A 24,876-nucleotide genomic window follows, 5' to 3' on the forward strand; every position below is an offset into this window, starting at 1 on the left:
GGGGGTGGGGGTCAGGGGCTGGAGGTGGGGCCCACCTGGCCCACGCTCGCCTCCTCACGCAGCTCAGGGGCCCCCTGCCCCTTGTTCTAGAGGAGCTGAGGTCAGTCTCTGCCCGCACTGAACATCGTCCTTGTCCAACTTGGACGGGTATGGTTTCTTCCAACGGGACCTGAGGAGAGTCATACGCCATTATTCACACGGGTCCAGTGAGCGGCAGCTGGAGAACCAGTCCCAGAAGGGAAACTAGAGAGCTTTCTGCAAGGCCAGTACTGGCAACAAACGACAAGTCGAAGGGCTGCTCACATTTTGATAGAGCCTTCCTCCCATCGGTACCAACTTTTCCATCTTTGACAGTCTAGGCGCAAACATATCACTTCGTGATTTTCACTTGCATTTCTTTTTTCATTTCTGTTTAAAAACTGTTTATTCTTGGAGTAAGGTTGATTTAGGGCTTCAGTGGTAAAGGTGGTAACGAATAGGCTCAGTGGTGAAGAATTCACCTGCTAATGCAGGAGGTGTGGGTTCGATCCCTGGGTTGGGAAGACCCCCTGGTGGAGGAAATGGCAACCCACTCCAGTATTTTTGCCTGGAAATGCCATGGACAGAGGAGCCTGGCGGGCTACAGTCCACGGGGTCGCAAAGAGTCAGACACACTGAGCTCACACACACACACACACACACACACACACGCACCAGGTTGATTCACAATGCTGTATTAGTTTCGGTTGTGCAGCAAAGAGAAACAGTTATACAGATGTGTGTGTGCTCCGTTGCAAAGTCGTGTCCGACTCTTGGTGACCTCAGGCCTGCAGCCCTCCAGGCTTCCCTGTCCTTCATTATTTCCCGGAGTTTGCTCAAATTCACGTCTACTGAGCTGGCTATGCTCCCTAACCATCTCATCCTTTGCCTCCCCTTTCTCCTTTTAGCTTGTCTTTCCCAGCATCAGGGTCTTTCTCAATGAGTTAGCTCTTCGCATCAGATGGCCAAAATATTGGAGCTGCACCTTCAGCACCAGCCCTTCCAATGAATATTCAGGGTTGATTTATACATGTATCTATTATTTTCCAGGTCATTTTCCCATTTAGGTTGTTACAGAAGATGAAGCAGAGTTCCCTGTGCTACACAATCCGTCCTTTGGTTATCAGAATGCAAACAGTCCACATTCTTTGCCCCAGAAATTCCACCTCTATACATTTTTCTTGGTTGTATACTTGCACACATGTAAAATGATTTATTACATTGTTTGTAATTTCAAAAAAGGGAACAAATCAAATATTCCTTTATAAGGGCTTGGTGAAATAAGGTATGATATATTCATGGAATTTAATACTAGTCAGTGGTATTAAAGAGGGGTCACCTCTTTGTGTATATTGAAGATCCGCAGGTTAAACTGCAGAGCAAAAAGTGATGTGAGGGTTAGCGCATACACTTCCATTTTCAGAGGGAAGAAAGAATCGTGTATATAAAGTAAAACAGGGTGCAGCTATGCTTCGGGCCAAGGGAACCTGGGCCCCTCCGCCTCCGGCGAGGCCTCTGGAAGTTACTCCCGAGTCTGTGCTTCGGAGCCTCAGCTGGAAGGCGGGCACTATGAGGGTTCCCTCCTGGGGGGTGTGGGGGGACAGGACTAACTCAGGAGGGAGATGGAGCGCCCAGCAGAGCTCAGGCCCGGCGCTCAGCAAAGGGGAGACACCGTTACCAAGCGCCTCTGCCGAACGGGTGAGTAACTTTAGTTCCACTGAGAAGTGCAGATGGGACGTTCTTACGTGGGGAGGGGATATTCAGGCAGGGGATGCCTCACTGCTGGGCAGTGCTTTTATTATCCACTATGGGGGCGGTTTATAATTTCAGTCACAATTGCAATCAAGTCTGATGGACTCAATTTTCTCTTCTCTTTCATGGTGAGTGTGAAACACAGACACATAACTTTAAGAACTAGAAAAAGGAATTTATGGAGAGAAGAAAGTGTTGCAGAAACACACCACCACAACCACAAAATGTGATTTTTGGACTACATATGAACGACTATACTTTGAATGATTATGAAAATAAGTCATTAAAAAATTCTAAAGTGCTAGTTCTTAAAATAATCACTTATCTCAATTTTTGAAAGATGAATTAAATATTATAATTTTAAGTTCATATGTTCAGCATCAAGGATTAACGTCACGTGAGAAAGGGGGAGCTTTTGTAAGATCACTGTTTAAAGACTTCTAATCGGATGTCCACAATCTTCAGTCTCCTTTTTAAAAATGTCAGATGCTGTGCATTTTCGTGGTTGTTGCTCTTATTTGCCCTGAACTGAGTTTAACACTTTGGCTGTAATCATTCTCTTGGCTAACTGCATATTTCAGTTACTTCATAGCATATTTACTGATTAAACATTTTCTCAATCTTTCTGAAAAAATATTCTGGATAAAATAGAAGAGGCTCTATAGCTTATTAATGAAGCTCACATATAAAATACGATGGTTTTTGAAGGCATCCCAATACCAAATACGTGTCTTAGATGGACGCCGTGCTAAGTCGCTTGTCATGTCCAAGTCTTTGCGATCTCATGGACGGTAGCCCGCCAGGCTCCTGTGTCCATGGGGTGTTTCAGGCAAGAATCTTGGAGTGGGCTGCCATGCCCTCCCCCGGGGAGCTTCCCCCACTCTGGCAGGTGGGTCCTTTGCCCCGTGCGCCACCTGGGAAACTCTCTTAAGTGTATGGTGGTGCCGGCCGTTTAGTTGCTCAGTCGTGTCTGACTCTGTGCGACCCCAGGGGCTGTAGCCTGCCAGGCTCCTCTGTCCACGGGGTGCTCCAGGCAAGAATCCTGGAGTGGGTTGCCATTTCCTTCTCCACTTTTAAGTGTATGGAAAGCCATACAAACAAGTTGTAAATATAAAAAGGCCAGAATGAAATAATGCAGAGCCGACATAAAACAGACTTGCGAGCGCCTCCATGACGTCCTCGTGTGCAGTTTTGATGGGCGGTGGTGGGAGAGCCTGTATACGCATGTCATTCGACTGTTCTGAAGCGGTAAATCTCTCTCCCTTTTCAACCACAAAGGGCCAGCTGTTAACATGGACACACGTGGTGTGCAAAGGATGCTCAAACTTACCTTGTGAACTTTAAACAGAACCTCACAGAGGTGATAGGTTTTCTCTGCTCGGACCCAGTCCAAGGTGCTCACCTGAAAGAAATGCAAGACGGACATGTGAATCCTCGGCGTTTTCACCCGAATAAGGGGAGCTGTGCGAGGTGACGGGGCTGTTCATTACCCCACCGTGGGCCTCGCTGGACAAGGTACACAGACATCAGACGGTCACGCTGCACACTCTGCATGTGTTACACTATTCTCAATTGTACCTCATAAAACTGGGAAGATACATGATGTTTTCAGTATGAGAATTTAAACATTTACAACAATAAGGTGAGTCAACATGTCTTTTCCTTAATTAAACCTTAGGAGCAGGACAGTTGGAAAACCAGACTACACGCCGTGGTGGACTCCGACGAGTAGCTGTGTGCTCCGCCCTGGAGTCTCGGCGTGAGGTGGCATGTTCACACACATTATGGAGTCAAGAGCCTGGTGATGGAGGAGCCTCCTTTACGTACATAATCGATTCAAGAGCCTGGTGATGGAGGAGCCTCCTTTACACACATAATCGATTCAAGAGCCTGGTGATGGAGGAGTTCCCCTTCACACACAGCTGGGCGCCACTTCAGGAGCTCGTTTTGGATGCTCTCACCTTACGTGAAGGACCAACTCTGAACTATATTTAGAGGATCCAGGCGGCACTGGGCTTCCCAAGTGCACGCCTCCTCACTCACTCTACCACGGCCCTGCCCTGTCTGCTAAGGCCCTGCTCGCTGTGGGTCTGCAGTGGCCACCTGTGGTTGGAGGTGTCTCTTCTGTCCAATTTTTCCTGCTGACAGTCAGCCTCCTCTCCCCTGCGCCTGGGAAAGACCCCTGTCCACGCCCAGCTCCCGTGACCCTGGCAGGTGCGGGCTCAGCCCCCGTGGGGGCGCCCTTGGACGTGAGTCAGGCTGGGCACCTCACCCTCTGGGCCACAGTGACCGTTTCAAGGCGAACACGCCCCCACCAGGGAGGCACCTGAGGCTGAGAAGAGGCTCGGGCGTCTGGGTGGAACCGTTTCTTCCCTGGACTTGAAGAGCAGCGCTTCCGCCCTGAGAGCCTCTGGAAGCCGTGTGGGGACCCCGTGGCGGTGGTCACTCATCAGCTGGGACACGTGCCCACTGAGGCAGGATGATGGGAAGGGGGCGGGGCCTCACGCTGCAAACCCCACAAAGTCTATGAGTCGATTCTCAAAGTGGGCCTCTTCCTTGCCCTGTGTCTTGACAATGCTCTATCTTACCTGAGCACATCTCACCTGAAACAGAATCGAAACTGTAGATGTTCAGATGTAATATCCTGAAACATTTAAGTATTACTGCGGAACACTTATGTACCCACAGAAGTGACATGGAATAATATTCTATACCAGGTACATAATTGTCTGATACGCCTTCAGCTCACACACCTTCTCCATTTATTTCTTTCCAGGTAAATATTTTTTAAGTGATATCTTTCCAATGACAACCTTAAAGCTACTTCCGATATTTCTTGCATATTCATAGGAACTGCTATGTAATGTGTATGTTAATGCTGTTATATGCTGTAAAATTGGTTGCGTAAGTGCTGTTTAACACATTTTAATGGTGTTTGGAAACATGAGCAGTTGAAACATTATTTTTCAGATTCCAGTTTGCAAACAGAAATAACTGCCCACTTTAAGGAAGGACAGTCAAGTACACATGAAGGCCAGGAGAATCCAGCTTCTCCAGCGTTGATTAGCCCTCGGTTATGGGCTCACTACCCTCCCGGCTGGCTGCGTCCTCTCGTGGGCACCAGGGCACAGGGAACCCACGGCCGCCTCCGCCCCAGGCTGCCCCTTCCTTCGAGCCTTTCTCCCCATTTCTCCCCAACTCCTTCAGGGTCTCCCTCCTCTTGTCTTGGAGGAGCTCAGAAACCAGCCTGGAAGTCAGGACTTTCTCTTTCATTGTTCCTAAATTACTTGCCACAGACTCTCTGGGCCTTTTAAAAGTTCACTGCAACATTCTGACACAGAATGGTAGACAGCAGGCCCCACACGCGTGGCCGGGCGTCCTTGGCAGTGCCTGACGCCCCGCGGACAGAGGGGAAGAGGGGTGATCAGATGGCGGGCCGAGAGCTCATCACTGGGTGCCTTCGGGGCTCCGCTCTCCCGGAGGAATTTATTTGCTGTCCTTCCAACCCCCACCCCGCCCCGCAACAGAGCTATCCCTGTCATCCCAGCCCGGAGAGGTCTGGTGGCCCCGAGCCCCTCCAGAGGCTGCAGGCTGCTTCCAGCTACTCGGGGTCACGTCTCTGCTCATCACTTGCAAACAGGGGAGGAGCACCCGCTGCTCGTGAAGCAGCCCCTGGCCCTGAGCTGCGGCGCCTTCTCCGCTGCGCGTGAAGCAGCTCCTGGCCCTGTGCTGCGGCGTCTTCTCCAGGCAGCAGCTCTGCAACCTCGGATGCATTGTGCTGCGCAAGCTGCACTTCAGCCTGGGCGCGGACGCAGAGCCCACCAGCGGGGCCAGGACGCAGGTAAGACGCTGCGAGTCATCACCAGTCCCGTCACCAGCACGACCTCACTCCTCACGTCAGCACACAGGACAGAAATAAATACAGCATGAAGAGCTTCACATACGGTCGCTTTAGATTTGGGCAAAGCAGAAATCATTACTGGCAATTTGCCTCTAGCTCCAGGATACAAGCACCCAAGGTCAGACAGAACACGTAAATATGTAAATCTGCTGCTAAGTCGCTTCAGTCGTGTCCGACTCTGTGCAACCCCAGAGACAGCAGCCACCAGGCTCCCCCGTCCCTGGGATCCTCCAGGCAAGAACACTGGAGTGGGTTGCCATTTCCTTCTCCGTGTAAATCTACACATGTGTGAATCTTCACTGCCACGCTTTGTGTGCTGCTTTTAGTGAGAAGTTGCCGAGCACTAAGTGTAAAATTTCATCTGTGAAATGCAAATGCTTTGGAGTTTCAGAGATATTTTAAGTATATAAATGAAGCCTCTTCGTGTTCCGCTTGATCCTGTGACGCACTGAGCTAGCAGCTGAGCAGAGGGTGGGTGCGGCGTCTGCGTTCCCTCAGCCAGGAAATGGGAAGATTCCGTTTACAGCCCAAAGCTTCCACTCCTCAACTTACAACTTTTCCTTTCCCCTAAGGCCCTTTTCTCTAACGTTTTGCTGAGTGAATATTTCCATTGCCTCATTAAATCTTCCAGCCCCCATTTTAAAATAGGCTTTCGTTATTTCGGATAGTCTGTGAAGATTATTTAAACATTTCACTGTAAACCAGCATAATGCCCTTATGTAGGAGCAACGTTTAATTTTTTTTTCTATTCATAAAGTTACTGTGTTTCTGGTTCCGCGGGTCAGTGGCTGAGCCTGAGCACGCCTGTGTGACCAGCAGCGCAGGCCTGAACGGACGGAAGCGTCACCAGCCTTCTTGGAGCCAAAGAGACGGACTGGCCTGGGCCCGCCGCTGGCCCCAAAACACACATGGATTGAGTGCAAGGGATGGAGAAAAGACTCCACTGATCAAAAGAACGCAGAGGGGATATCACTGTCCTACAGAGCATACGTTACAATAAGGGAGCTATCACAGACAAAGGTTATTACATCAGGATTAACGCTCAGTTCTCAAAGCAGAGGTAGCCATCCTTAACACGGGTGCGCCTAACGACAGAGCCTCAGACCACGTGAGGCAGACACTCACAGCCGGTCATGGGAGAGCTTCCCCCCGGGGACCAGGAACCAGCCAGGTGCCCTGCTTATCACGCGTCTCATCTCCGACGTCAGCACACGCAGGGCGCTCATGCCCATTGCAGGAGATGGCGCAGCTTCTCTAGATGGTGGGCAGGGTCAGCATGGAGGGCAGCTCCTGTGCAGGGGCAGCCGCCAACCCCCCACTGGATTCATGCAAACCTTACTTTACTGGTGAAAGCCGGGACACCTGACCTTGGTGCAGAGGCAGCCAGGGCTTGGAGAGAGAACCAGACTGGCCGCACTGCCCCTTCCACCTCGGGGGTCAGCTGAGCATCTGCACCCCCTGAATCCAGAGTCAGGAAGCGGGGTGCATCTGTGAAAAGACGCGGTGTACCCGCTGTTCCCAAACTACCTGTGGTGTAGAAGTTTTAAAAATAAAAAATAGTAGAGGACAAATCAAGATTTACTCTCAGATATCTAGACAATAATGCATGTTTTCAGCGATAAGCAAGGTTTTCTTTAATAGGCCTTTTCTTGGGGAGTAATTTTAGAGGGTGAAGATGATAAGGTTACAACACCGACTCAACAGACATGAGTCTGAGCAAGCTCTGGGAGATGGTGAAAGACAGGTGAGCCTGGTGGGCTGCGGTCCAAAAGCCACCTAAGGAAAGGGAGGAGCAGACTTAAAGCTGCTCCCAGTTCCAGGGAGGCCATGGCGGGGGCGACCCCACCCCTGGGGTACAGAGAGATGCCTCAGCCCCTCGGCCAGGCCCCGCTCAGAGCAGAACGCTGAGAGGATCTCAAGCTTCTGAGCACAGTATTCAGGCAGTAGCAGCTGGCTCCAGGTGAATACACCCCAGCGGCTGAGGTCAGCGATCGATTTGTATGATGTGATGTTTGTGACACGGATCGATGCCAAGAAAATTTGCCATGGGATTTCAAAATAAACAAGCAAAGCCTGGTGTTAACAGAAATGACACTATCCATCTGGAGATACTGGAGGACCCTATGACCCCTGGGTTAGAATTTCTGTCTGTGAAACTGAAGCTGCCACGGGAAGTGGATGAAATCATCTTTCCCCAGAGCAAGTGTGGAAATTTGATTAACATTTAAAGCACTTCTCACAACTTAGAATGTTGTGTGTGGGAAAACTCATGCCCCGAGGGTCTTAATTAGCAGGAAAGGAAAAATTAGGAGGACTTTCCGGCGTGTGATCTGGGCATCTAGTCGCTTCTCCCCCCGCCCCGTTCTGCGGCAGGGGGTCCCTCCCTCAGGCAAACTGGGTGCTGGAGGGCTGACCGTGTCCTCCCCCCCTCCCCTCAACTGTCCTGGGCCAGCGGGGGCCCCTCAGCCCAGAGCCCCAGAGTACTGATTCCGGATCTGCCAGCCATGCCCCAGCTGCCTTCCGTGACATCGCGGGGCCGGAACTGAGGCCATCGGGGTTATCTGCGGTTATTCTTGTTTATTTTCCTAGCAACAATAAAGAACATCACTGCATTTGAGAAAAATTCAGTGATTATGCAAATCTGTAGATAACTCTCCAGCATTGGTAATTCACAGCCTTGGTTTTTGGATAATCCTTCAGTTTCAACACAGGGACCCCAGTTCTGCACAAGGTCAGCACTCAGCAACCTGGAGGGAATCCTCCTCCCTGGACACAACTTCTCTACCAGAAATTGTTGTTCAGTCGCTAAGTCGTGTCCCACTCTTTGCGGGTCCATGGACTGCAGCCTGCCAGGCTCATCTGTCTTTCACCGCCTCCCAGAGTTTGCTCAGACTCATGGCCATTGAGTCGGTGATGCTATCTAATCATCTCATCCTCTAAAATTATTCCCCAAGAAAAAGCCTATTAAAGAAAACCTTGCTTACCACTGAAAACATGCACTGTTGTCTAGATGTCTGAGAGTAAAACTTGATTTGCCCTCTACTATTTTTTATTTTTAAAACTTTATTGAAGTATGATTGACAGATGTGCCATACACGGCTGATGAGTCTGAAGAAGAGGAGACACGTGAAACCAGCAGCCCCTGTTTGTCATAAACATATCCATCACCCCACAGCCGGAGACGACAGCGCTGTGCGGACGTGAGGCGTGTCAACGGCGCGGCCACTGTGGAGCCGGCATGGGGGCTCCTCAAAGAAACGGAAGCAGAATTACCGTTCGAGCCAGTGATCCCACTCCTGGATATTTATGCAAAGGAAACAAATGCTGAGTCTCGAGAGCCCTGCGCCCCACGTCCCTCACCATTCACAGCAGCCAGGCCACAGACACGATTACAGCGTCTGCTGACGGGTGGAGGGCAGATGGCAACAGAGAGCATCCACAGGGAGGGATACTCTTCGGCTAATTTTTAATGGCAGAAAAGCAACAATGCTGTAGGTGACTTGCATCTCAACTTTTAGATCCTGAAGCAATCAGGTTTTGCTGTTGGTCTGCAGCTCTGATGTGTGGACTCAAGAGTGAATCGGCTTTAAGCCACAAACCCGGAGGCAGGGCACACAGAGACGGGCTCAGTTTTGAGAAAGTGGTGCTGGTGAGAATTAGAAAATAAATTGCAAACTGTAGCCCTCAGGATTAAATTTCTATTGGGGGCCCTATTAAATCAGGCTGTTTGTTTTTAAAAACGTGGAGGACATGAGTGAAAATGTCTTTTTGTGTTTCATCATTTGACCATGAAGTTAGAAATATCTGACGAGAAGGTCTTCTCCTGTTTTGTGGCTCCTTCGACCACATAATCAGTGGTCTGAGACCCCCACGCCTCTGCACCCCCACCTCCAAGCCGGCTGGGATCTTCAGCAGGAATGCACTCTCATATCTCACTGGCTGCTTGAGAAGAAAACTGGACGGCTGATTAATGAGTTTAGAGTGAGAAGGGCCCGGGGTCCACAGCAGAGTCCTTTCCATCAGCGGACGTGGGGCTGGAGGCAGGCCCGCCACCCACCCTCCTGACCACGTCCAAATGCTGGGCCTGGCGCTTCTTCAGTGACGGCCTCCTCAGCGTCCCTCCCAGCCCCGAGGGCCCACTTACCGGCGGAGAGATGAAGACATAGAGGGATGAGCCCCTCAGCGCCAGGAACCTGGGTCTGAAGGTCTGAGACGAGCCGGCACCTCCCAGTCTCTCGCTGACCCAGCCCATGTGGATGACCTGCAGAGCAAAACTTTCAGAATGAACTGCCAGGCCCCATTCAGAGCACAGGGCAGCCGGGTGGCGAGGGCAGACAGCAGGCCGCCCACCCCACAGTCCGACCCAGCCACGACCACCCTCCAATCCGGGCACACGGCACAAATGTGAGACACCCGGGTCCAGACAGCTGCACTGGGCCAGGCCCTGAACATGAGGTTCTGATGCACTGGGCCAGGCTCAAACACGAGATTCCGCTGCACTGGGCCAGGCCCTGAACACAAGCTTCTGAGTTACTTAGTTTCGGCCGGTGTTGGATGTCTCAGCTATATCAGAGTTCTGCCTTCCACATATATTTAAAACCAAGTTATTTAATCACATTCTATTAGAGATTAGTATTTCTAATCTGTCTCTGAGGTTGCAAAAGCAGCTATATTTTTCATTTCTGTAGTAAACATTTCATTAAGACTCGTGGGAGAAATTACTGTTTCTTTGTAGCTCGACTTTCAACACTGAACATAACACGACAATATTAGATTCTAGTGACACAATGCGAACTGTCACAATTCAGAATATGATTAAACGAGTTAATGGAGACAGTCATGCAACCTAAGAATTGAGTGCATGGATTTAACAGTAAGCTAAGGCAAGACTCAGGGTGTCTTCCCTGCGTGTCTTATCCTACTTCCCTCTGCGTCTGCCTTAGATCACTCGCCCTCTGAGGACGAGGCCCACGTCTTTACCTGTATCTGCTCCACACCCACGACTGGCAAGGAGGGCTTGTTCCTTAAAGTTTCTTGAAAGGAAGTGTGAGTGACTCTTCACCTGTCGCTGTATGTGTGCGTGCTAAGTCGCCTCGGTTGTGTCCGACTCTGTGACCCCACAGACCATAGCACACCAGGCCTCCCTGTCCTTCACCATCTCCTGAAGTTTGCTCAAACTCGTATCCATTGAGTCGGTGATGTGATCTAACCATCATATCCTCTGTCACCCCCTTCTCCAACTATTGCAAATCTTTAAGTCACTAGCAAGCTCAAAAATCGGCTTTGGTACTGTGTCTGTCACCAGGAATCTTACCCAGATTCTTTTCAAACTACTAATTTAGTAAAGGCCAGTAGGACCAAAAAATGAACACCATTCAGAAGGAAAACCAAGTCACAGAAAGAAAACAGCCCTTGGCGGGTCTCTAGCAGCATGGAGTGAGGGTCCCTAAGACTGCAGACAACATTTCCTCTGCTGAGGACCCCTAGCAGACCAAGCTTCAGCTCGGATCTCAAAGGGGCAGGGGAGACGAAGTAATTCGTGTACATATATGTAAGGGGCCTACACACGTAAGTGACCTACACACACGTAAGGGGCCTACATACATGTAAGGGGCCTACACATATGTAAGGGGCCTACACACATGTAAGGGGCCTACACACATGTAAGGGGCCTACACATATGTAAGGGGCCTATATGTACATAAGGGGCCATATGTACATAAGGGGCCTACACACACGTAAGGGGCCTACATATAAAAGGGACCTAAATATACGTAAGGTACCTACATATATATAAGTAATTCTTTTGCCTGTAGGGAGGAAAAACTCTGTTGTTTTTTTCTTTACTTTTCAATCATATATTCAAATGCTGCCAAGTCTCCAACAATCATCTTTCTTTTCATGAAATACTCAGAGATGGTGATGTAGGTCCCACAAGAGGTGGATGATATATACACTGGAGCCTAATACGGGGGAACTTAGCTTAAGACAGAGTTGAATACCCAGACGTGAAAATGTGTTAATAGGTAGACCAATAAGACAGATGTGGATGGATGGATGGATAGACGGATGACAGATACCCAGACAGACGAATAGATCCATAGATAGGTGACAGATAGCTAAGCATGGATAGATAGATGGATAGACAGACAGATGATATGTGGATAGATTCCCTTTACAGATGGACCAGGGTGAGCAGGAAGCTGAATGTGTAACTTCCAGGCTGATCTGGAGAAGCCGGGACTGTTTCCAGCAGAGCAGCGCCAAGCGCTCTTCTCGCGAGGACAGCGTGTTGGAGACAGAGTCCCCTCTGATTCCCCGAGAGCCGCCCTGTCTCTCTGGAGACGCGGGCACCAGCTGTGGTAGCCCCTCCACTCCAGGCCGGCTGGTGTGACCCCCCAGGCTGTGGCAGTCATTCAAGTTGCTGCTTTTCCTCCCTTGTTTGGTTGATACAGTGCTGGGCGCGTGTCGAGGAGCAAACCAGGAGCTCGTCTTCCAGCAAAGACGGTGATGCACAGACTGTTAATAACCTGACACATCTGTAAATTGGATGTGAAGTTAATGCAATTCCATATGTAATTTAATTCTGCCTGGATTAATTAGCAAAGAAATAAGTTATCACTCAGCTATTACTGGGAGCACTGGGCGCTCTATGACTCTTCTTTAGGTATATGCAGTGCATAAATAATTTTAAGAAAAGCTAATTTTATCTTTTGTATTATGAACTTTCTAATGATTTATTACGTATTCCAATAAATAAAAATATAATTTTATGAATACCTATCTGATTATATTAAGGGACTATAACCATTAAAATAAAGGAGCATATTTTTCTTTATCTTTTCTGATTTCATTTTTATAGAAAATTCCTTTTTCTTTGTTTTTTCACTTGACTGAGTCGAAATAACTAGTTAAGCACCCATCACATAATAACTACACAACTAGTCTCTTCCTTTTCACTGAAGAAGCTCGAATACCTTGAGTTATTTAGGCTTCTTTTGGTTTTGCTCATTAAGGTATCCACTTTAAGTGAGGTTTTTCAGAAGAAATTTATTTTGTAAAATAGATTCTTGCTATTTTGGCAGGGTGACCATTTGTCCTGGATTTCCTGGGACAATTCTAAATTTACTCCTGTCGTCTTACTATTACTTTTAGGTCGGATGACAAGTTAGTCATTTTATTTGCCAGACGTAAAGCCTGAAAATCTGCACTCTGTGCTTCTTACTATCCTTCCAGGTCTGGTTTCCTTTGTTTTCGTGTGTCAATGTCGGTGGTCGTCAAATGCCTTTATTTTTTCATGCTTATTCAAATATTATTTTTACTAACTTCCAAAATCAATGATTAATTGCTAAAAATGCGAAAAAAAACTTTCCTTTTTAAAATAGGGTCCAACATCATAAATCTAAACTCCTTTCATGCATACAAAATGTTTAGCTTTTGGAGAAATGTGAAACAATCCTCTACTAAAAACTTGGCGTATCAGGGCAGGCTGAGCTCTCTCACATCCCTGCACAGTGAGGCTCTTCTCTAATGTTTCTTTCTAGATAATCGAATCCACCCCCTGAGTAAAGTCAAAGTTATATAGAAATATTAAGGTTAGAAAAAAAAACAAAAAACGTTAGATTACCCATTCAGTTCAGTTCAGTCACTCAGTCGTGTCCAACACTACGCGACCCCATGGATTGCAGCACGCCAAGCCTCCCTGTCCATCACAACTCCCAGAGTTTACCCAAACTCATGTGCATCGAGTCGGTGATGCCATCCAGCCATCTCATCCTCTGGCGTCCCCTTCTCCTCCTGCCCTCAATCCCTCCCAGCATCAGGGTCTTTTCAAATGAGTCAGCTCTTTGCATCAGGTGGCCAAACTATTGGAGTTTCAGCTTCAACATCAGTCCTTCCAAAGAACACCCAGGACTGATCTCCTTTAGGATGGACTGGTTGGATCTCCTTGCAGTCCAAGGGACTCTCAAGAGTCTTCTCCAACACCACAGTTCAAAAGCATCAATTCTTCAGTGCTCAACTTTCTTCACAGTCCAACTGTCACATCCATACATGACCACTGGAAAAACCATAGCCCTAACTAGATGGATCTTTGTTGGCAAAGTAATGTCTCTGCTTAATATGCTATCTAGGTTGGTCACAACTTTCCTTCCAAGGAGTAAGCGTCTTTTAATTTCATGGCTGCAATTATCATCTGCAGTGATTTTGGAGCCCCCAAAAATAAAGTCTGACACTCTTTCCACTGTTTCCCCATCTATTTCCCATGAAGTGATGGGACCAGATGCCATGATCTTTGTTTTCTGAATGTTGAGCTTTAAGCCAACTTTTTCACTCTCGTCTTTCACTTTTATCAAGAGGCTTTTTAGTTCCTCTTCACTTTCTGCCATAAGGGTGGTGTCATCTGCATATCTGAGGTTATTGATATTCCTCCCGGCAATCTTGATTCCACCTAGTGCTTCTTCCAGCCCAGCGTTTCTCATGATGTACTCTGCCATTACCACTGTCTTATTTCATAGATTAAGAAACTGTTGCTCAAATGTTAATTTGTTCCAACTACACCATCAGAGAAGGGGTTAGTGGGCTCAGAATCCAGGTTTTATTCATAAAAGACCACCAAAACTGACATCATACAAACGTGGCTTACTATGTGATAAAATTTCACTAAGATAAAACCATTGCAAAATTACTCCAGTGCTCAGGAGGCCTTTGAAACCTAAGTCACTTCACATCCCTTGTGCTGGGAGTTTTGCTCCTCAGATGGTTTTAACCTTCCTTGAACTAGTTCATTGTTCTCTCGTGTGATTCACTGAGAAAGAAGAGTTAATTTCTAAGTAAAACAAAACATGTTTTGATTTCCAGATGGGTGCTCTTTTCAACCTGCCAGGCAATCAAGTACAGCCACGAGAATGCAGTGTCGTCCGAATACGTCAGGTTCAAGTCCTGTGAAAGCTGCGTGTTCTCAGCATAATAGGCACTCATGTGTGCGTGTTTCCAGACTGCCGACCACGCGTGATGTGTGTGGACAGTCCTGGAGAGGATGACGTCCCTGTGATAGGACGTGGAGCAGCTGAAGGGAGGGGAGGAGGGCACGCTCTCTGCGGTCCTGAAACCACGTAGCCCCCACGGGCTCCTGGACACAAAAGCCCTTCCGTGTCCCCTATCTCTGGCTTGTGGGAAACAGGCTTCATTCCGCCTCGGGGACCTTCCCCGGGTTCCAAAGGGCAGATCTCAGCAGTTGCTAATCAGGGACGGGACAGGACACAGAGACAAGGGAGAGGGAGTGGAGAACCAGAAGCGCATCCGTGGGGCAGGGTCCTGCCTCACCCTTAGGGGACACACAGAACAGTGTTTTGAGCTCTTCTGCAGAACAAAAACCCACCAGATGGAAGATGCTAACTCCCTGATGAAGCCCTCTTCATTCCAGCAAGAAGGTGTCCATTCAATAGGAACCACTGAAGCCCAGAACAAGACCACCTGATGCCAGGCGGTCTCTGGATGGAAGGAACGCAGGCCCTGCACGCACTGGATGCTGATCAGCACTCCCACCTGGACGAGAAGACACCCCATTGCCCACCCCCCAACCCTGGATGAGAAGACGCCCCGCTGACCACCCTCACCCCCGGGGGGCACACGGAGCACTCCCACCTGAATCAGCAGATGCCCTGCAGCCCACCCCCCCCTCCTGGACAAGAAGACGCCTTGCTGCCCACCCCCCGCTGCCAGAGGGGCACAACCGAGCACTCCCACCTGGATCAGAAGATGCCCCGCTGCCTAGCCCTGCCCCCCTGGGGGGCACACAGCTCTAAGAGCACGCGCCTGCTGTGGCTCCCTTTGCTGGGCAAGGCAATAAAGCTGTTCTTTCCTAATTCACTTCACTTTGCTCTTGGAAGGAATGGGCTGAGGGCTCCTGAAGAGGTGGGGCTGCAGCGACCCTGGCCCAGGGGAACAAAGGCCTGCGTGCTGGGGCAGGACAGCACTCTCCTCCCACCCCACCTGCAGCAGCACTTGCCCTGTCAAAGGCCTCCCAGAGCGAAGCTTCCCAGTGAAGGAGTTAGCCAAGAAAATTACACGATGCTGACGATTCCGAATCATACAGGCTGGTCTCAGCCGTCAAACCCCTCGAAGCCTCCACAGTCGCATCTGGGCATCACTTGGTCACAGTTCCTTCATAAAATGTAGGCGCCCCTCGATCACTCACTGGTAACCTGGCACCCTCAGGCAGGACGGTTCCTGCCATGTAATCTTCAGGATAAACAAGCAGCTTTATGGAGTTAACCCTGAAGGTGAGGACTGCAACTTCATCACACATGTGCTAATGCTTTTCTGTCAAAATTTCCAAATCAGATTTCAAAAACAGAAAGAGGCAACTTTTGGAGACATTGTATGATCAACACGAAAACCACAAATCCTACCTGGTCACAAGGAGAACAGCATTTATTTGCCATTTTCATCTGTAGAGAGAGGGAAGCAAGGAGTCAGTATAATTTTATTAATGGCGTAATTATTCAACCTGTCTAATTGGCAACTGAAATTAATAAGCTGCATGAACTGACCCCAGAAGTAAGTTTCTTTTATAATGCTTTTTCTTCCTGAAAACCAAACCAGAGGACAGAGGAATGTGTGGCAGCGAGTCTCATAATAGAACGCCCAAGACGAGCACGCAGACTCTGCTGTTCCTCAATTATCGGCACTTTATGTAAGAGAAGCCATGGGGCAGCAGAAGCTTACACTTCAACATCTGAAAAACTGGGGGAAATGACTTCTGCACACACCACCTCAGGTGACTATAGTTTTACAGCTCACACTCCTTCCCCGATTCTCCCAGCGATCCTGCAAAATCCAAGCAGCGAGAACATGAAGGTCCAGAGTAATAGAGCAGCCAAGACTGCCGGGGAACGGGCTCTGCATCCGCGGTTCTGGCTCGCGGGTGTTCAGCTTTCCTTCCCTCTGCCCGCCCAGCACCCCAGTGCGAGATTCATACGGAGCCCAGTGTGTCTGCAAATACCAAGCTGCCACCACCTGGCCTTTCTCTTTACCTTTTATGCACCCAGATACCCTTGAAATCAAATGTCAAGTTGGAAAACTGAGGTCTTAGAGAGAGTCTGGTGGGCTTCCCAGGTGGCACTGGTGGTAAAGAATCCACCTGCCAATGCAGGAGACTTAAGAGATGCAGGTTTGATCCCTGGGTCAGGAAGATCCCCTGGAAGAGAGAATGGCAACCCATTCCAGTATTCTTGCTTGGAGAATCCCATGGACAGAGAGGCTGGCGGGCTACGGTCCATAGCACGGCGCAGAGTCAGACGTGACTAAAGCAACTTAGCACGCACATGGCACCTACTGGGCAGCTGAGAGCCCCTGGGGTCCTTGGAATAGAAATCTCACGCATTTCTGCTTCCCTGGTATTTCAAAGTGCTCAGGCAACCAGCATTGGGCAGCTTCCAGGAGCAAGTCAGGAGTGAGAGAGACAGGGCCGTGGGGGCGGCTGCGGGGCCCTCCCCTCGAGCCGCAGGCGTCTGAACACACAGGCCCCCACCTGCCCCCAGCTGGCCTGGACCAGAGCAGACCTGGGGGCACGAATGCGGACAGTGGGGCAAGTCACCCGGTGGGGCCTGAGGACCACGAGACTGGTCCACGGCCACCTTCGGCCAAGGGCTGCTCCTTCCGTGAGCCCCCGCGGCTGTGGCCATGACGTTACCGCCAGGGTACAGGGTGCTCTAGGGAACTTCGGACTTGATTTAGGTGCTGCTCCCACCCCATGTGGTTTTAGTGTACATTCACTTATTTCAATATTGACTTGGTCATTACACAGACCATTCAAGGACACAGAGCACCTGCTCCCTCCTGGGGACGTGCTGAGAGCCGCTGAGACTATCTGGTGGCTGTGCCTCTTTCTAAGCTTCCTCCATGTTTTGGAAAATCACATCTCTAACCGAGCTGGGTTCCCCAGATACATGTCACATTACATCAATGCATTTGGATAGAGAACATATAAAGTATATGCTCACAGAGAACGCTGTGTAGGTACGTGGAAAGAAGAGACAAGAGACAAGGCCAAGGTGACGAGTCCAGACCCTGACTCAGCCTCTCCTCTCACACCAGGAAACTTTCGGGTGACTTAATCTTTCCCTTTGTCTTAGTTAGAGATTCGATTTGTTGAAAAAGAGAGTACAATGTTTGCTTTTCTCTTTCTGATTTACTTCTCTCTGTATCACAGGCTCTAGGTTCATCCACGTCAGTAGGACTGACTCAAACGTGTTCTTTTTACAGCTGAGTAATACTCCATTGTACACACGCACCCCAACTTCTTTATCCGTTCATCTGTCGATGGACATCTAGGTTGCTTCCATGTCCTAGCCACTGTGAACAGTGCTCTGTGACAACCCAGGGGGTGGCGTGGGGTGAGAGCGGGGAGGGAAGCTCAAGAGGGAGGAGACACATGGATGCCTGTGGCTGATTCATGTTGATGAATGGCAGAAACCACCACAATATCGTAAAGCAATTATCCTCCAAATAAAAGCTTCCTTTAAAAGTACGTGCTTCTGTTTAACGTTCTGACCAACTGTTTCAGGGTTAATCTTAAGTAACAAAGAGTCGTGACTATTTCCATGGACTGAAAAGCAAACCCAGGGACGGGGACCGTCTCCATGCTCACGTTTCGCAGCATCAGATCGCTGATGTTGGCCGACACCATCCTCAGCCAGTCGGCACGCTCCTGGGCCGTGTGAAACTGGAGGGGCCCCGAGCTCGCCCCATCCAGGGCCTGCACCTGGATCGCGCTGGACCTGAAGGAGGAAGAGAAGAGATGCTGGGAGGAAGCGCTGGGGCCGGGTGCCTCAGGAGTGGGAGGGGCGGTGCTGTCACCAGCCCCCGTCAGCCCTGCTCGGCAACGCCACGCTGCCGCCACGCGAGGCACAGTTCAAGCTGTGGGCTAAAGGAAACTGTCTCAGTCCCCTAGGCAGATATACTGAAACTAAGTTCAGTGTATCACTTCCTCCTGCTGATGGAGGCTCTCCAGACGTCACTGGGTCTGTTTGGCTTATGGTTCTGATGGAGCCCAGTTTCTTCTTGAGGTTCTACCTGGCCTTTCCATCCCCTGTTAAAACTGGCTCCCGAGGCCCCCCACTGTCACTGCTGAATCGTCTGCTCCTCCTCCAGCACTGCTGGCTCTAGCTCCGTGTACTTTGGGGTTCTGTGTGGGTGCACATATTGTTATCTCTTCCTGATGATTTAAACATTTATCTTTAAAAAAATACCCTCTCCTCTTTATTTCTAATAACAATTTTAGTTTAAAATTCTATTTTGTATGGCTCTACTGTAACCAGTCCATCTTTCTTGTGTTTACTGCTGATGATATCTTTCTCATCTTTTCTTTATCTATTTGTATCTAAAATGTGTCTCTTGAAGATAGATCTTGTTTTTTCTATTTAGTCTGAAAAATTTACCTTTTAATTGGGTTATTTAATCATTCAAATATAATTTTATTATTGGTACAGTTAGACTTGTGTCTGTCATTTTACTTTTCATTTTCTATGTGTCTCACATAATTTTTGTTCCTCTGCTTCTCTTTTCCTGCTTTTTTTAAATATTAGTAAGCATTTACATTTCTTTAGTAATTTTAAATATATATGTGTATATACATACAGATGAAGAACAAACTAAATACGGCGAAAGCAGAAGGAAGAAAATAATGAAGATTGGAGCTTGAATTAATGAAGCAGAGAAGAGGAAATCAGCGTGAGCGAAATCTGGTTCTTTAAGAAGAATAGCAAAACTGATACGCTTTTAGCTATATGGACCAAGGGAAAAAGAAAGAAGACTCAAAATACCAGCATATGAAGTGAAAGTGGAACTGTTGTCATCAATATTACAGGAAAAAAAGGGTTATAAAGAAGTTACATGAACAACGATGGTCACTAAATGAGAGAAATTAGATGAAATGGACAAATCCTTGAAAGATACAACTACTTAAGCTGATTTAGGAAGAAATCTGAAAAGATAATATTACAAGTGTAGAGACTCAATTTTTAACCCCAGACTAACCAAATAGAAAAGCTGAGGCCCAGCTGGCTTCACCACTGAGGTCTACAAAACATTCAGAGAAGAATTAATAACAATTATTCACACTCTCCCCCAAACAGAACAGAACATTTTCAACTTACTTACTTTGATACCAAAACCACAATTCATCACAAGAAAACTACAGACTAATATCTGTTTTGAATATAGATGAAAAAAGTCTCCATGAAATACTAGTAAAGTCAATCTAGGAACATCTATTAAGAATTATATACCATAATCAATGGGATTTACCCCAGGAATTCAAGGTTGGTTTGACACTTGGAAATTAACGTCATACATCATAGCAACAGAATTTTTAAAAATCACACAATCATCTCAACAGGTGAAGAAAAAGTATCTTTCAAAATCCAAAACCTTCTCATGCTAGAAAACACTCAACACAGGGGGTGTTCCTAGTTTGAAAAAGGGCTTCAGCAAACACCTGGGCACCGGGTGTAGACAGTCAGCTCTCTGAGGAAAAGGGGTGAGCTTTGAATCCCAGCATGTCCATGCTTCAGCTCCAGGAGACAAGCAGACGCCTAAGCTCTGGGAGTCCCATGCACATGGCGGGCTTCAAAATGCCAACTGCGCTAGAAATGGAAATTCTGGAGAAACAACGCGGCATAATGAATATGATTCCAGTAAACCCACAGGTCCCATGCAAACACTGCTGCTTGATGAGGTTATCTGCCAAGGAAAGCAGTAGAGTTAAAACTACCTGAGCAGAAACAGTGGAGGTGTTGGCATCAACGTGGATGACAGACCCCAACACGCCAGCAAAGTGTGACGAGAAAATTCACTTTTTGGCTTATTGTTATAAAAGTCATGCTAATTACAGTCCGTTGCACAAATCGTGTTCATGCTTGCTTGAATGGAGAAGTCTCCCGATCAGCTCTGAGGTTTTATCTTCTCAACGTTCAACTCGTGCAGCGTTCAGGCTCCCCTGCAAGTCCCTCCCCCTCCGCCGTCCACAGGTGGAACCTGCCTCGTGGTTCTACGGTCATAGCATCTGCTCAGGATTCTCAATATTTTAACCACATGGTCAAGGTCATGGTCAGAACTAGAAATCGCGGAGTACCCACTGCCCAGGACTCAGCTGCTCTGTGAGGTCACACATCAGCTTTTAAAGATCAGCAGTAAAACCTACACCCAAAGAAGGCAGTGTGTTTGGGGCCTGAGTTCCCGGGCAGCAGCCAAGTCCAGACAAGGGGAGGATGGACCGTGCCCGTGTGCTTTTGGAAAAGTCTGCCCCTTCCAGGATTTCCTCACACTTGGAGACAAAGTCTGATTTTCAAAGAGAAATCTAGGAAGACAGTTCCATACTGCAGGGATTGAAACAATTCAGTTTCTGGCTAAGAAAAGAAATCCATTCCACTAAGGTTAAACGTTCATGCAGCTTAGCTTTTCAGGAGATTGAGAAACGGCGAGTTCGACGTCGCGTCAGCTCTGCGCTTGGTCGGGGAGCAGTCTGGGTCTCCTCCTGCCCCTTCACACCCCCTCCCGCTTCTCCACAGACACCGCCAGCACGGGCTCTCCCGGGGGCACCCCTGTGCCCTGCTGCTGCTCCCCGGGGCAGAAGCCAGCCCCCCGCCCCGCGGATTCTCCCTCCGTCCCTGCTGAGAAGCTCTGCACCAACACCTCCGCTAGGTCGGCTCCATGACCACACAGCACAGCTCGGTGATTCACGGCCCTGGACACCTGTGTGGGTCCCACAGCAACAACCCCCCTCCAACACCTCCTTCAGCTGTGCCAGGGAACTCCAGCAGCACCCGACTTGACTGGCCATCAAAGCTGCGACATCGGAGAAAAAGAACTCAGAGTTACAAATCATCTTTGTAACATGTTGTGTGTTCTTTTGTTTAAAGAACGAATACACTCGATATTCCAAAATGACCCACAGAACCGCTGACCCACGAGTCACGGCCCACAACCACCCAGGCCCCCCTGCCCCAGCTAGTCCCGTCCCCTTATACCCGGATGGTGTCCGGGGGAGTGGCCGACCAGTGTCTCTGCTCTGATGAATTGGAGCCCTCAGGTCTGGAAGCAGAGAGGTTGGTATCTGTTTACTCACATCGAGAGTTATGAATATTCACTAGCCAAAATGAGAGGAAAAAAGAGTGTATACTCCTCAGAATTTGAAAGACATCTCCAAACTGTCATTCACACGTCACACTTCAAGCCTGCCTCTGTGGCGTGGGTGGTATTTTTTCACAGAAGCCAGAGAGAGATTTTCTACCTTTCCCACCACGCAGCGGCAGCTCCAAGGACGCACATGAACTATTAACAAAGATCCAACTTAAATGCAGGCGCCCTTCTCCCTGCACCAGTGTGTTTATGAAAAAGCCACTATTACTGGAAAATTCCGGCACCACACCACCCAAGTTCACCAAATTCAGAAAAAAAATAGATAGCTTTCCCTTCATGCTGCCCCAAAGCCAACTTATCCCTCCATCACCCTTGTCCTGAGCCCAGGCCTGAGTCCTCCGAGCCCCAGCCCATCAGGGAGCAGGGGGCTGACTGATGGGGCGGCGGGTCCCAGCCAGATGGTGGGGCCCCTCCCAGGGTCCCGCTGAAGGAAAGGGAGGAAAACCACCTCATGCAGGTCTCTCTCTGCTCTGAGAGAGCAGGCCCTGCATTCCTGATGGACAGGAAGCTTCCAGAGGGCACGGACTCCTGGGTTTGCTCATCCTTCCCACCTCCCCACCCTGCCCCCCAGCTAGCCAGCGCTACACGGAGCAGGTGTGCAAGAGTATTTGTGAATTAATGCTGGAGAACACGCCTCTAGATGTGCAAGCCTCCCCCCTCCCCAAGCCCATGGCCCATGGACGCAGAACCTGTCCCCCAAGCCAGGGCGCAGCCGCTGAACACAGGTGCCTGAAGGGCTGCCCGCGGGCGCGGGGCGGTGGTGAGGTGGGCTGAGGGAGAGCCTGTGCCCGGCACGCTTGGGCACGTAATTATAGGCACAGAACTGCATCCAGCGCACAGGGCCGGCAGCAAGCAGGCGGGAGGACCAGCTCGGTGCTTGCAAACGTGTGTGCAGAACCTGTCTCATCATCGTCCTTATGTCCCTGGATTCTTCCTAAATTAATCACACCTTTGAAAATTCCACTTTGCATTATGATTGAAATTACTTTGAACAAAATTCAAAATGCTTAAATCAAGAAAAGAGAAATAATTCAGTATCATAAAATAGAACACATTCAAAAAGATTCATAGGTGGCTAAATCACTGGGATCTCTTAAGTCTTAAAGGTTTCTTTTTACAGCTGTTTTGAATAGAACCTGTAGTTTGAGTCTATAGCTAAGGAAATTAGACACAAACACCACGTCTTTCTCTCTATCTTCTTTGTCTTTCCATCAGGATTTCTGTGTCCAGGAGGCACTTATCAGCCTTTGAAGGCTTTCAGTTCTATGAAGCAAACCTTTCAAACCCCTGGACACTTCTGTTCTAACAGGAGTGCCCACTGACCCAGTGCAATATCCTAGCAGGAGCCATGAGGAAGCAGATGCCCCATCGAGTTCTACTTCAGTGTCCTCCTCTGATTTATCTTCTAGGAAAACCCGAACCACTGGCCGAAAACACAAACTTCCTGAAACAGTGTAGTCTGCGCTGGGGAGTGAGTGCTCCGAACAACTCCTCCCCTGAAAACCACACACTTTATCCACACCGCCCTCCAGCTTCCCCACTGTGAATTAGCCTTTATCTCTAAATTCAGGTCCAGACTTTTAACTACTTAATCCATGTGGTTTTCATCTAAACGGAGAGCCTGTTAGACTCAGAAGCAGCTGAATAGACGTGTTTGTGAAACAGGCGAGTTTGTTGTCTGGCAACGGATTTATAGGTCACGATACTTTCTCCCTTTTCAACCTTCAGTTTCATTTGCATAGTAAATTGATTTTTAAACATGTTTTCGTATTTATTCCACCAGAAGGTAACTCTTCAGCTCTGGATGAAGCTGGCTGAGGACCCCCGCGACCCATCACGACCTTGTCCCGAGGCCGGCCTTGCCCAGGCCCTGCCCCTAGCGCCCCCTCCCTGCACCCGCCCGGATCAGGCAAGCTCAGCCACGAGCACAGGGGCCCACTCTCCAAGCCCCAGTGCAGAGCAGACCCTGGGTTCCTGACCCTGCTATGAGCCCCACAGGACCCCACCCTGCAGAAGGCCCTCCTTCTGTGGAGACTCCTACAGCCCCCAGGACGCTATTTCCCCAGCTCTGCTCCACCAAGTGAGCTGTGCTTTCAGGATTTCCCAAGTAAACAGGAGGGAGCTTGGCACAAGCGTTTAAACATGAAGCCATCCTTTGCAAAGCAAACCAGGCATCAGGGGGATCCTTCTGACTCCCAGCATCGCTCTTCACACTGCGCTCATCTGCAGTCTGTCCCAGTGCGGCTGCCGTAAAGCCCCTGGGTCCCATCCACGCTCCTTCCTCTGAAACAACAACCCTCCCGACACAGCCAGGCGGGGTCTTACTGTCAGTGACAAGACGCCAGATCTCTGGTACTTTCACAAACACGGAAGATGCGGGACAAACAGAACCAACACGCTTTAGTTCCCTCCCTCCTCCGTCCTTAGAAAGAGGAGCAAAGGGAGGGACTCCCTGCACTTCCCAAGGCCACCGTGAAGCGGGGACCCAGGCAGGGCTCATCTGGGCAGAACCACAGGAGCGGCGCCTTGGGCACCGAATCCCCCAGAGCGGGCGGGCACGCAGACGCCGTGGGACTCGCTCAGACTGTCTCCCTGCTCCTGTATCAGGCACTCCTCGCCCCACAAACCACTAACGAACCCATAGCTGTCGGCACACTTCTGAAGGAGTTTAAAAGCTCCGATAAACCCTGTGCTATTTCACGTTTTCTCCATAAAACGGCCATAGGAAGCAGAGGAGCACTCCCGCGTCTCCCGCCCGCTTGAGGAGCACTCCCGTGTCTCCCGCCTGCTGGGCCGTCAGGCGGGGGTCCCGAGTTGTGTGGGTCCCGAGGCCCCAGGAGCCCCACAGACGAAGCAGGATAAGAGCTGGTTCCCTCCAAACCCGCTCTTTCCTCCACACCACCTGCCCTTCCAGGGGTAAAGCCACTGACCCAAGTCCAGAGGCCCAGGCCTCAGAGCATCTAAAGTCCCCTGCGCGTGGCTGGACCAACCACGGACGTCTC

At 49.3% G+C, this 24,876-nt stretch overlaps 1 protein-coding gene across 1 annotated transcript in view; it reads right to left on the reverse strand.

The window, feature by feature from the left end:
• The window catches only part of SNTG2 (syntrophin gamma 2), a 117,569-nt gene that overhangs the window by 9,400 nt on the left and 83,293 nt on the right, over positions 1-24,876 (reverse strand). The window contains 4 exon segments of the mRNA XM_086414088.1: positions 3,101-3,172; positions 9,816-9,932; positions 16,084-16,122; positions 18,324-18,453. Of these exon segments, the coding sequence (XP_086270214.1) occupies positions 3,101-3,172; positions 9,816-9,932; positions 16,084-16,122; positions 18,324-18,453 (358 nt within the window).

This window comes from Bos grunniens, chromosome 8, assembly GCF_055505025.1.
Source record: "Bos grunniens cultivar Pamir isolate PY7600 chromosome 8, Bosgru_T2T1.0, whole genome shotgun sequence".
Lineage (NCBI taxonomy): Eukaryota > Metazoa > Chordata > Mammalia > Artiodactyla > Bovidae > Bos > Bos grunniens.